The following is a 13,662-nucleotide window of genomic DNA, read 5'->3' as shown; positions in this document are numbered from 1 at the left end:
CCGCTAAAAACAAGTCTGAAGCTGTGCGTAAATCATTTGAAGCTCTGCCGGGCAAAGTTCAGGTCTGCATGATTTTGCTCATTGATGTAGGGAGTTTTTCAGGGATGCACAGGAAACATGGAAAAGACGTAGTCATCTCATTGTAACTTTATTATATGTATTCGCTCGACAAGATTAAATGAACAATTCCTGTACAAAAATACATTGCAAAGTTAAAATATTGGTACAGAAAGTGAACTAGAATTTAAGATTCACAGGAAAATGGCTAAAACTACGGATTACTTGACTCAAGCTATTATTTATATACTCATGCATACCATTGTCAATAAAATGCCCACAGTGCAGAGTTCTGTGGAGTCACCGAAATTCAATGCACAACATCACTTGCCATAAAAGATATATGGCCTTTAGGGTAGGCGTTTGGATATTAGAGAGGTTCTGATTTTGATTCAAGAACAAAAGAGGATATTTTTTCTCCAGTAAATGTTGCTTTTAGTCATAGCAGACATTATTGAAGACAGACTGTTTCATTGCATTTCTAAAAATAACAACATGCTATATCCTATAGATCGGTGTGGCTATCAATCTTGAATAAATACATACATCGGGTTAATATACAAGCTGTAAGAAGTTTACATAATATGATACAGTGTATTTACTTTCAAAGTCAGGCAAACCAGGGATCAGAATGAAATGCAATAAGAAATTAAGTTCTTAGAGTGCACCTTATATTGTACTGTCTCAAAGTGCTTTACATTCATTCTTCATCCTAATCCAGAAACTTTTCTGCAGAAATCAAGGATAGAGTGCACAGACACAGGTTCCTGCCTCCACCTCCTCTGAATTCTGGTGCCTGCAAAAATATCACTCATAAGGATAATGAAGTTACATGTCGAGCAGGCTTACAGTCTCACATTTTCTTAAAACATCTAGATATATTCAATCTAATTTAATTTTTGCATACAAAACTGATAATAACCACCATTTGAAGATGTACAATGTACACTACATATACACTATCCTATGAAACGGCTTCACATTTACATTCTACAGCCAACTATCAACTTGCTAAGTCGCCATCAATCACAAAGAAAGTGTATGAACAATCGCAAAAGATATCGACCAAGAATCGTACAACCCTTTCACGGTAAATATTCACAGGTATAGCCATTCAGAGGAACACAATTCTAACAGAAAGCATGATTGTTCAACCATATCGAACTGATCACAAGCGCACTGGAGGGTTCACTTCAGCCTGGTGCAAGATGAGGTGCAAGTGCTAAGAAGAATGCTGTGACGCTGTAAACTAGAGCAAGCGCCACGCAAGTAAACGAACATGCTGCTAGAGGAGACCCCAGAATAAACAACAGCCAACACTAATGTGTAGTTATTGACATCATCAATGACAGAAGGTTTACATAAATGGCATTATTTTCTGTACTATCTTTGATGCTTCCCAATAACATTAGTACAACAAAGGCAGCCATCAGTAATTCCTGGGACTACTTTAGATTACTTAGGACAGGCATATTTGATGAGAAATCCATCAAGACTCCGTTTGGCAAATGACTGTGCCTCCACTCCAAGATTAAAAAACAAGCATACACGTATATGTACAAACATCATACAGTGGCCAAATGATTACAGCTTATATTAGACATGTAATTTACACATTCAGGAATACGCTAATACAAAATTTAAAAAGCCCCGATAAATGATGCCCAGTGGGACATCACTTGAGGTTCAATAACATTGTAAAATTTTAGCAATTGGATATCAACCGAGATCATATTTCAAGAAGCATGTGAATCTTCCTAACAAGTGTAGTTTGTTATACAGTGGTACCTCTCTAAGCTGACACCTTTCTATTAAAGACACCCTCGCTAATAAGGACACGAGTTTTGGTCTCAAATTGGTTGTTTCCAATCAATTTAACCTCTGTAATATTGACACCACTGTATTAAGGACAGCACTTGTCAGTCCCGAGGGTGACCTTTATAAAGAGGTTCTGCTGTATGAAAGATCTTAAGTACATAACTGACAGCAAAGGATCTCTCTAGCTTTGATTAATCATTCATATAGCAATAAAAGTGGGACTAGAACGCCAGGTTTACAGACATGCAATTGAATGCTGATTGGTGGTGCAGTTTTTAAAGCACCTTGTGCGATTTTCATTGCTGTAACCAGTGGCAATTATTGCTGTGGTGATAAAAAGATCACTCATCTGCGGATAAAACTGGGTTTTATATCATATTGGCAGAACAGATTTGCCATAATTTCAGGATCGTTTGCCGTTTGCCATCATTTCTCTAAAATCAAATTCATCTGCCCTGTTTTCATGAAGTAAACCAGCTCCAAGGATTGCTAACTTGCGTCAGCGGCACAAGTTGTGATGTCATGGCTAAAAAAATGCAGATGCACATACCCGGCAAAGTGTAGTACAAGATATCGAAAACGCTAATTTTGAACTTATCCAGATGATTGTTTGAATCTCAATTTACACTTGAAAGAATCACAAATAATATCAGTAGCACCATAACATAAAACAATGCCGAAATGATAGGAACAAAAGTCTGAAAAGAATTCTACTGCAGTGTTCAGGAGAGAAGACTTCTAAAGGAGTTATCTGGACAAAAGACTTTCTCATAAAAAGCTGATCAAGCAACTCTTTAACGTCTGTTTTATCAAATGCAAAACATTATATTGTGATATTTCCATGAATTTTCCCAAGATTTCACCTCGGGTTCGGTTGCTACCGTAATGCTAAAACACAAAGTTCAGAAGTAACAGAAAGTACATAAGGTAAAGTGAGACAATTAGAGCCTTGTGCAGTGTGCATTTAAACGTGTACTGGCAGCTGTGTTTTTACACTAGTGGGGTCCTAGTTGTACCACTCACTTCCAACATCCAGGATAGCAACTAAAAACTGATCAAATGTATAACATAAATACCCATTCTGTGAAAAACTATAAACATTTTGTAACAAAATCCTAAAAGGGCACCTTCAACGTTCAGAAAAGGTACCAGTAGAAAAACTGAATCAATACAATACAAGTTACAACATTAATCTCAAAATGTGTGTAGTTTTGACAAATTGGTGACAATTGTTTCTTTTAATATGACCTGCAGTGTTTGGACCTTTTAACTAGCATCTCCTAAGTTAACCTACTTCCCAAGGTGATTTCCAAACTTCAGGTTTCATGTTTGCATGCTATGATAAAAGAAAACCCGCTACAGTTCTGTCTACCGCGGTAAATACTCCCGTAAAACACCAACATAGTAAATATTCCGACTAAGTACAAGGATATACAATACCATTTTACATGTGACTTATCTAACTCAAGGAAAATGAATCCCATTAATTTGGCTGATAATCATCAATTCAAATCCACAAAGCCAAATCCACCCAGTATTAAAAAATGACCTGTCAGGCAAAACCTGATCATCTCCTGTTATTCAAGGAGATTTAAACTTTTAAAAACAGGCTTGCTACTAAATATCAGTTTACCTAACAATCAAACTGGCATGGCCTGAGCAATTTATGACTTTCACGACGTCACACGAGACATCAGTGTACCACACTGTCGTTGCACTTGTGACATCAATGCTGACGTTTGCGCCCAAGCCAGTTGGCAGTGAACCATATCACAATGCATCACCAGTACATTTAGGGCTCGAAATCGGCAAGATAGACAAAACCGACTGGGTTGAAATTTTAAAGGCAGCGAAACTATGACCTACTGCGTCAAAATTCAAATTGATCTAAGTTCGGACCAATCAGAGCGAATGATTTGTAAGTCTTTGTCAATATTTCACTAATATCAATACCTCGACGAGGATCCAAGAGCCTAAACATGACTCTTCGATACACACCTTAAGCCGATTCATCAAATACAGACCGACTTAAAGGACCAACTTCGAGCCCCAAGTAGCCCTGAAATCAGCGAAACTATGACCTACTGCGTCAAAATTCAAATTAATCTAAGTTCGGACCAATCAGAGCGAATGATTTGTAAGTCTTTGTCAATATTTCACTAATATCAATACCTTAACGAGGATCCAAGAGCCTAAACATGACTCATCAATACACACCTTAAGCCGATTCATCAAATACAGACCGACTTAAAGGACCAACTTCGAGCCCCAAGTAGCACTGAAATCCATCGAAATACTGGCACACTCTACACTGTGATCTCTCTGCTGTATATGTTGCTATGCCATTCCATATATTACTTCCATTACACTATAACTACACCACAAAGCATGTTCTAGGATATTTATCCAATAAACCACAGATTGTTCAAAATAACTGAATAAGTCTTTCAACGCTGTCCTTCAAAAGAAATATTCCATTATTCTCCACCACTCGCACCAAGGGAACCTGTCCGGTTCCTACTTTTTAAAAGTCGTTTATGAACCACGAAATAGGCACTAGTCTTTATTCACTTCTCCAGTGAACTTGGTCTAACCAACAGTTTACTACAGTCTACATGGTCACACCACTTTTTCCCCACTGCAAACCTTAGTCAATCGAAGATGTCTCAAATGCTTTCTTAGAAGTCATGAAATATCCATTGAAGGACTGTTTTCTCAACATAAAGTTGTAGTACACATCAACATATTTTTCTATTGCTTGAAGCGAGCATGTTCAGGTGGAGACTGTTATTGTCATCTTGTCCCACAGATGGCAGCACCTTAAGACATCATTTTGATCTGAAAAAAGAAAAAAAGATCTGTATAGCACAGCCATGAATGAAGTGGTTCATCTTTCAGCCCCGTCGCAATGATCAGGAGTGCCTTAAATTTCAATGGTTTTCCACTTCTCCAAATTTAAAAAGTGAAGTAGATTAACATAACTAACCAAAATAGTGAATGCAACCTACCTTCAAGAGATCAGACAATCATCAATGTGTTGGCTGATAACTTGCTTCCGCCGCCACAAAGAAATCATCGAAGTACATTTTAAGGTAGTTAAACGTCGGTCGATTAGCCGGATCCTGGTCCCAGCATTTCAACATCGTGTCGTACAAGTTTTCCGGGCATTCTATCTTTCCGTAGACCGGTCGTGGCATACGGTAACCCATCTTGACTTCCCGTAGCGCTGTATTATTATCCATGCCTGTAACAGAGTAAGAATCATTTTCTCAGCAACGGGAGGACAAGTAATCTATCTTGAAATATACAACAAAACATTTAGACTTTAAACTCTTGACCAACTCCAGTTAGTTTCTGCGAAGTGGCTAAAATATGGACACAACTTTCTGTCACAGTGTCACATGACCCAATCTTATTATTACCATTTGAAGTTTTACAGCAGTGGGGAACCCTACTTACCAGGGTATGGTAATCTTCCTAAACTGACCATTTCATACAAGAGAACACCGAACGACCACACGTCTGACTTGACCGTGAAGCTCTTCTTGTCCGAGGCCGCTTCTGGGGCTGTCCATTTGATCGGGAACTTGGCGACTGGAGGACAAGATAAACCATGAAATATTTGTAACTCAAATCTTAGCAGAAGCATGAATGACACATATCTTGGTACATTAAGATGTCATTCAAACCCAGTTCAAATTGAAGACTACACATACATATGTTGTGTTTGTTCTCATCTGTTATCAATAACGACTTTTTGAACATTCACAAAACCACCGGGCTTTGATCATGAGTGCCATGGTGTCTGTATCATTGATCAACGAGGAGTTACACTATAGGTCCCTGGATTGGATACCCGGGAGTGTAGTGACACAATGGAAGAGCAACAAAACTGGAATTGGAAGATGGTAGGTTCAAGGCTCAGCCAGTGCACACACTGTACTCACAACTGGGCTGAAATGGCCTTGTGACTCAAGTTTGTGAATACCTTGGTTTACTTTAGAATGGTTTCTGGATCAGGTTGTACAACAAACGTCTAGTGCTTTGAAGTGCTTCAATTGAGTGATAAGAGAACTAGCATTTATTCAATCTGTAATAATCAAAGCTACAAGAAGAAAATAAAATAGACTTCAATACCTGAATTCTCTTGCGAGGCTTCATCTCCAGTATATGTTAGCTGAGCTAAACCAAAGTCGGCAACTTTCACCATGTAGTTCTCACCCACTAAAATATTGGCAGCACGTAAGTCACGGTGAACGTAATTTTGCTGTTCTAAGTATTCCATACCATCTGCAATCTATGGAAAAGAAGTCATCTTGAGAAAATAGGTTTAAATCCTAACACATTACCATCGTCCGAGTTCATTAATACAGTGAGTGTTCATGGGTATCACTGCCACAACAGTTAGAATTCTGTGCACTTTATTTTCCCCATCTACTTCCGAGGAAAGTTTGGCCAACTTGTGTACCCAATACTCTTATATTGAAATACAGCAGAGCCTCTCTATTAAGGACACTCTCGGGACATGTGCTGTCCTTGATAGAGAGGAGTCCTGATTAGACAGGTCAAATTGAATGGAAACAACCAATTTGGGACCACAACTAGTGTCCTTATAAGAGAAGGTTTCCTTATAAGAGAGGTGTCTGCTAAAGGAGGTTCCACTGTAACTTACCTGAGCAGCCATGTCTATAACTATTGATAGATTTACATTTTGACCCTTCTCCTCATTCCGCAGATAGTCGAGCAGCGAGCCGTCCCTCATCAGCTCGGTGATGATGTAGAGTGGCTCACTCTCCGTACACACGGCAAGCAGGGGTAGGATATGAGGGTGATTCAGTGTATGCATAGTCCGCGCTTCCTGTAGGAAGGCTTTCGTGGTCATTGTGCCTTCTTTCAATGTCTTAATCGCAACCTCGACGGACCGATTCCATTTGCCTAGAATTTCAATAAATATCAAATAAAATTTTTCTGGAATCCTTGACATTTACATTTTCGGAAAAAAGCCAGAATCTTCTCTTGAACAAGATTCTGAACAAATCTTATATTGAACAAAATCCTGAAAAGTTTCATCCTGGAAAGCTCACCTTGATACACCTCGCCAAAACTTCCATGGCCTAACTTCTTGTCGAGTTGAAAGGCCTCTTTCTTCTGAATCATCTCCTTGAAATGAACTGGCGGTCGGTAGTACCGGGGGCAAGGTTGGCTCAGACAACAACAGAGACCATCCGCTACGGCTGAAGAAACAATGAGCTAAAAGTCTGAAAGATCATCCTGGGCGCTAGCAGTTCCCAATGTTGGTGCACACTGGACTGAAAAGAGGGCATATGGTATCCAAGATCTCAAGAAAAGGTGTTATTTTCAAGAGATACAAGGACCATTCACAGTTTTTGACAACCAAAAGGTTTTTCTCCATCAATTGAAATGATTTTTCTATATCATTTGGGGATGTGTTGAAAATTGCACCCTTTACCATCCTCTTGCTCTGCCTATGTAGACTTCCCCTCTTCTATGTGCAGGACGGAAAACTATGAACAAATACAAAGACACCTTAATTGTGCAAGTAGTGTCAATAACTGCAGGGTTTTGCGTCGAAAAATCCACATGGGATTTTCAGACAAATACACGTGTAATATAATATAGAGTTAAAGATCATTACTACATGTACGGCGATGTGGGAAGGGGTTCGATTTGATATCATGCCATGAACGTGGTATAAGGAGCCTTAAGGTAAAGGAGGGGCGAGAAAAAACAAATCAGTTAATATTGTAAACACAGAAATAATAGCAGCCATTACAATATGTCATCGTCCGTACTTTTAAGAAACTGCCACTTTGGCACATCATCAACTTAAAAGCATTTTGACAACCTATAACAGTAATTTCAATCTGCAAACATATATTGTGCAAATATTTCCGTGTTTACAGTATATCATCGTCATCATCATCATCATCATCATCATCACCATTCTGACCAATTTCCGGCGCAATGAACGAAGCAATTTATATTGTTGCAACCTTTGATATAAATCGCAAGCACTGACAATCGCTAGTTTGCAGTTGCGATGGTCATTGCAGGTAGAGTCCAAATCACAACTGTCATCCCTAAATTTGCATCATTGACGTGCTACCCAGCATGTAGATCACGCGTAATTTACGCGAAACATAGAGAGATAAGCTCGTCACTGGTGCGTCATTGAAGTGCAACTCGGCATAAACATTGCGTGTATCATGCACGTCAATGACACGAATTAGGATGGATGTCATTTGTGATGTGGACTGTACGAGAATCAGCTTCCTCCGATCAATATCAACCAAGCGATTACCGGTACCAGTTTCACCCGCAGACGAGAGATCTTTTTGTCACACACAGCAGTGATAATAATTACAGGTTGCAGCACCAATGCCTGTATAAGAGTCTATCTATGTGACAATGTGATTAGAAAGCGGACACATAGGTGGAGCTGTCCGAGCCGAGGCAAAACACCTGCTCCTTAGTACATGCAAGCTGATCGGAGTTAGATGCAATCTGTCTTATTATAAACAAGCTTCGGCATAAAGGTTCCTCATTTAAATTCACCCTGGAGAATCACAGTTTTGGAGAAGAGCAAAATATTGACAAAGATTTCTATTGAGTTTATTTGCAATTGTACGATGTAAACTTCAACATTTTGCAAGTCTTAAAATAATCAAAGGATACATTTTCAAAGAACATCATGTTGTGTGAAGGGCGAACCCCATACTATGCTTTACAAGACGATCACTCTGACGACTTAGAGCTAAAGGAAGCAGACTGAGCTTTTTTTAGGGCTTCAACTCAGGCAATGACCAATCAAAAGCCCTGTAAGCTTCAAGGTCCATGCTTTCTGCATCAAACAAGCATCATAAGTGTCTTCTGATTGGCTAATATAACGAGTTTTGGCAGAAGCATACTTTCTTTTCGAACAATGCATGACGTATCGATGTATTGATAGTTGTGTCATGATTTCCATTACATTGTATGCAAATTTCATAAGAATACGTCATAAGTGAGAGATTCTTTTGAGCAACCTGCTGAAACTCGCTATCTGCTGATCAGAAGTCCCAAATTCCTGCTCGAGGAAAGATGTGATTGCCTAAAGTAAAAGAAAGAATTTCTCAGCAGCCCATCTTGGCAAGCAACTAAAGTTCATGAATCTTAGGAATAGAAGTTTGAATTAATAAGTAGTACTCAATTTGAGAGCGGGTATTTGGAAAAATGAGAGTATTCTCCAGGGCCAAAATGGAAGAATAGCTGAAACAGCCTAGTGATTTCCACAATCAAAAACTTACTCTCATGGCTTGCAATTAATGCATCAAAGGAAGGGTATACGCCCTTAGCTTTGCTTAAGCGGTAACCGCCATTCTCACAAGGAAAAATCTTATAATGACGCACAACCCAAATGTCTCTTGCCTTGTCCTTGTCGCGTATGGACAAAACATACGGGGGCGGTGGACCTGAAATAATAGATCAGAAGCAACGTAAAACGATTTCCCGCATACTCACTTGAATAATGTGCAATTAATTCATCAAAGGAGGCGAATTTTTTCTTGGCAGCTATGAAGTAGCCTCTTTGTCCATCTAGAGGTCGAATCTTGTAATGTCTTACGACCCATATTTGTTTGTTTTGGTCAAAGTCGCGCACAGATAGTGCATATAAGTTAGGTTCTGGAAAAGAAGATGGGCAGAATGACGCAAAACCTGATCGATGTAAAAGTTAAATAAAGAAAAGAAGTTGCATGTTTTTTCAACACAAGCACTACCGTATACATCACAACTGACCAAATTTCTGTGCCAAAATATTGCCATATGAAATACACCAGAAATTTAAATCGGCCATTTGAGGGGCAATCGTCTTGGCAGCAAAAAATGGTGTCGGCCATGTTTGCAAATATTACATCAGCTAATGCAAAATCCAAGCTAGTCACTGCGTTGCTGTCGGCTGGGCACTGCGTCAATGACATCACTCCAACCCCACCACAATTTTAACTCAAACATTTTTTCTTACGAGAGCAAGGTCTGGCAATGTATGTCCCGGGAGGATTCCCAGGTAGGAGTAGACTCTTGTCCGCCTCCCTTCTAGACAGATTGAACCAACACCTGAAGAGAAGCGTACATATTAAGACAGGAGAACCGAGGTGGAAGAAGCAAGGTTTGATATCACATGACAAACTAAAAGGAGATTTCGCACAACCAATGTTTCAGCCTATTTTTTACACTTTCTCGGGCAGTGAATATGAACCTTCTCATTTCCTGTTTATAAGTCAGGCACAGATCAGTTAGCGAGATACGGCCTGACGAACATGCAAACAAGAGTGCCTGTAATAGGGCTCCACTCACAAGCTCGCGCATGACTTGATGATGCAGCAAGTGGTTTGATACGGTCTGAGGCATGGTAAGGGCATTGTATTGATCGGAATACGTACTCATGTGACTCTGGTTTCCCATCTTCCTTCTGAACGTAGTTGCTTGGAATGTAACCGACTTCGTCAGGACGCTTCAGATGCCGGGCATACCACCAGTCCATATTCTCACTGAAATTAGGACAGGTAAAATCTTGATGGATCAAAGTGACATCTTTTGCCAAAAGCAAGAGACTTCAGTAATGCGATAACCTATTTTAGGGCATGACTTTATTTATTGCCAAAACATGGTCATGGTCTGACACAATAAAGACCTTTCATGGCCTTGGATTCAAAATAATCAGAGGATAGTCAAAATCCCACCATAAGCAATAAGGGTTTCCTTCAGAGGCGGGGATGGGGAAAAGTCCTCTCCTCAAATGAATGATTCAAGGGTAATGTCCCTCTGAAAATTGAGGACCAAGGTTGATTCAACTAATTTTCATTGTCTTTTTTACGGAATTCAGGCATTTAGGAGCCAATGTAAGGGGTTTTAGATGCAAAAAACATCTCAAGGGGTCATTGATACCCAATTTCTTTTTTAGGAAGCATTTCTTCTTCAGAAAATCCCTGATAATGTCAGCTAATCATACTTGAATTCCCCGTTTGACCTTCATTATAATAAATTACAGCAGAACCTCTCTATAAAAGACACCCTCGGCACTGAGAAGTGCTGTCCTTAATAGACAGGTGTGCTGATTAGAGAGGTCAAATTACACAAACTTATTGCATAGTTGTTTATGCTTTGCTGTTATGGACTAAGGATGTAGACTGGGTTTTCCCAACGTTCAATACACATTTAATACAAGGGAACAAAAAGAAACAATAAGCATGAGTGAGCACACGTACGCAATATTGAATACCTCGCAATACCTCGCATTTGCTTTGAATTCGGCATTCAACATTTCACATCATAAAGGACCAATATGAATAGACATTTTATTAATCTGATATTGCAAAAGCTCTTTCTATACATTACATATCTTACAAATTTCTTTAGGGTATCCTGTCTATAGCAAGTCCTACATAAATTTACAGTTACTTATGCCATCATTCTGACATTAGAATATAAAGCTTTCTTGTTCCACTAAACTGCATTCACAAACTCTTCATTTTGTATAAATCCTGCTGTTTGAAGGCATATCAGGCACAGAAACATTACAAATTGTCACTCTTTTATACTCGTAAGGCAAGTCTTCAACTGAGAATCAAAAAGACGTGTTTTGTATTGATTTGTCATGTTTTTGGTGGCTAAATTGTAATTAGGAATTTTAACACTGTGATGTCTAGGTTTAGTTGTTAACCTACCTGTCCTCAAGGAGAACCATCTTATCGCCTTTTTGAAACGACAAATCATCTGGATTTTGAGCTTGGTAAGTGTACAGGGCTCGTATTAAAACTGGAAAAAAACAACAGAATTCATAATCAAAGAAGGAGGCGATGTAATTTTTTTATTGAGGCTTCCCTGGTCAAGATATTCATATAGCAGGGCTTGGTTGAACTCCACTTTCCAAATATTTATAAACTAAAACTGAAACAAATTAAGAGACTTTCTTCAATCAAAGGGCAGGTTAGATTTTTCCATTGTTTTCTCCCCTTTTAAGGACGTCATGTACTCATCCATACATATCTCATATGCACTCTAGAATATAACTACATGTATGAACAGCCTAATGATTTGGTAATCAAGATCCTTAGCTGACTATGTCCTTTGCAAATTTTATCAACATGTGGGTCATCATAGATATAACCTGATTTTTAGTATACCTGACATGTTTTGAACTGCTAGTGTAAAGTGACAGGGGTTGACTGTTGTGGTACATGTTTTAAAAACCATCTCATGGGAACCACGTTTCTAAGAAAGATGAAGGCAAAATAAAGATCAATCAAACTTTAGCGCTGGCACCAATATTGTCAAACCCTGACAAAAATCCTTTGTTTTCTGTCTCAGGCAAAGGAAGATTGTTGATGTGACTTGCTCAAGGGGACAGAGACAAATCAGCTGGGATCCTTTCTAGTCGAATCCACAAACTTCGGACTATGACTAATGAGCCAGGCACTGTCACAACCCTGGACTTGTGCTAAAAATAGCCCAGGTAAGCATTAACCATCCACCATGACCATATTATTTGAGGCGCCACATTCCTAGCTCACCTTGTGGTTCCACTTCCACCGCCACATCCTGTGTGTTGATGATTGGTCCAGGCTGCGGGTCAGGGTCCGGCAGTGGCGATGGGTTTGGAGCCTGATGAGGAGGCTTGGTTTTGCGGCAAAATTTACAACTGCTGTTGCCCATTTTGATAATATTGTGTCAAAACCTGAAAATAAAATGCAGAAGGTCTTCATAATATTCCAACAGCCCATCTTCATGATCTTTGATGTCCTCAACAAGATTTTTCACTTGGATAAATACAACTGGAATTTAATCAACATTCATAAGGGAATGCAAGCAGAAAATGACCAACCAAGACTTCATCTTCTGCACGCCTCACACTTGGTCATTTTTGTGCAGTTAGTCCAGTATCATGAGTATAGACAAATTCGAAGAAGTTTGTTTTGGTGCGACCAGTCATGCGTTTCACCTTAAATAAAGGATCGCCGTGTCTATAGACCTTTAATTGCCCGGAGTCGGCTTAAGCCTTGTGACGTGTTCTGAGTGTGTGCATTTGATTCGTTTTGGCGGCGATTCGTCTTCTTCGAAAAGGCCTATTTTCGCCGACGAATATCTTGTTAAATTTTTGGTAGGGCATTGTTGCGCGATATTGTATTGTTACGTTGTGCGTTGTATCACCATTTACATCATGACTTTAATTCCCATTAAAAAGTGGCAATATAACGCAAAATCTTCCTGCAATGCGGCAGCGTGCATCATTACTAAGTAGGCCTACTTTACTACGCATTGCACAAGCTGCCTGCTGTGCAACAACCATGTTCATAAATTTGGTTTAACGCCCTATCATGCCTGAGCAGTCTGTGATAGGACAAACTCACCAATCATTCCCCCCCCCCCCCCCCCCCCATGGCATGGCACATCATTTCTCAAAGATGTGCATGTAGTGTGTAATGCTACAGTGCATCAATGCATGCAATGCATGAAAAGTGGGAGTCCACACAAAAATTGACATGAGAATGGGCCACTTCAGCCGGCAAATAATACATTATGCGTCTAACATAGCTCACCAACACGTTTGTATAATGTAGCTCTATTGTTTTAAAAGTCAACAACTCGGAAAGAAGCCACTAAAAGGGCATAGTTGAGCAAAATATCACCGATCCATCCCAAAAATCAAATGCAATGAGGAAGTTCCGTCTGTCACTCAGCTTGAAAACCGGCTTGGGCGGTTCTTTGTCTGATAGCCAGGAGGCGCCG

At 39.5% G+C, this 13,662-nt stretch overlaps 1 protein-coding gene across 2 annotated transcripts; it reads right to left on the bottom strand.

Annotated features, from left to right (window-relative positions):
* Nucleotides 1–132: 132 nt before the first annotated feature.
* Nucleotides 133–13,607, bottom strand: LOC135486702 (tyrosine-protein kinase SRK2-like). Of its 2 annotated transcripts, none has more exons than XM_064769753.1 (12): nucleotides 13,473–13,607; nucleotides 12,447–12,610; nucleotides 11,601–11,691; nucleotides 10,317–10,424; nucleotides 9,899–9,990; nucleotides 9,397–9,558; nucleotides 6,960–7,109; nucleotides 6,548–6,810; nucleotides 6,013–6,172; nucleotides 5,335–5,469; nucleotides 4,884–5,119; nucleotides 133–4,713 (listed from the first exon to the last, which is right to left on the bottom strand). In XM_064769753.1, the coding sequence occupies exons 2-11, from the start codon at nucleotides 12,586–12,588 to the stop codon at nucleotides 4,905–4,907; spliced, it is 1,518 nt and encodes a 505-aa protein (XP_064625823.1). In that variant the 5' UTR covers nucleotides 12,589–12,610; nucleotides 13,473–13,607; the 3' UTR covers nucleotides 133–4,713; nucleotides 4,884–4,904. The 2 variants fall into 2 exon arrangements, with proteins under 2 accessions (XP_064625823.1, XP_064625822.1); XM_064769752.1 differs by lacking the exon at nucleotides 9,397–9,558 and adding an exon at nucleotides 9,183–9,347.
* Nucleotides 13,608–13,662: the final 55 nt, after the last annotated feature.

This window comes from Lineus longissimus, chromosome 4, assembly GCF_910592395.1.
Source record: "Lineus longissimus chromosome 4, tnLinLong1.2, whole genome shotgun sequence".
In the NCBI taxonomy this organism is placed as follows: domain Eukaryota; kingdom Metazoa; phylum Nemertea; class Pilidiophora; order Heteronemertea; family Lineidae; genus Lineus; species Lineus longissimus.
The sequence above is the reverse complement of the archived record's forward strand: the minus strand, read 5'-3'. Positions and strand labels throughout refer to the sequence as shown.

Coding starts and splice junctions, on each gene's coding strand:
- LOC135486702 (XM_064769752.1), bottom strand. CDS start 12,588: ATGGGCAACAGCAGTTGTAAATTTTGCCGCAAAACCAAGCCTCCTCAT. Junction 11,692..12,446: donor GGTGGAAGTGGAACCACAAG/GTGAGCTAGGAA, acceptor GTTTTTTTCCAG/TTTTAATACGAGCCCTGTAC. Junction 6,173..6,547: donor TTATAGACATGGCTGCTCAG/GTAAGTTACAGT, acceptor TCTTTTCCATAG/ATTGCAGATGGTATGGAATA.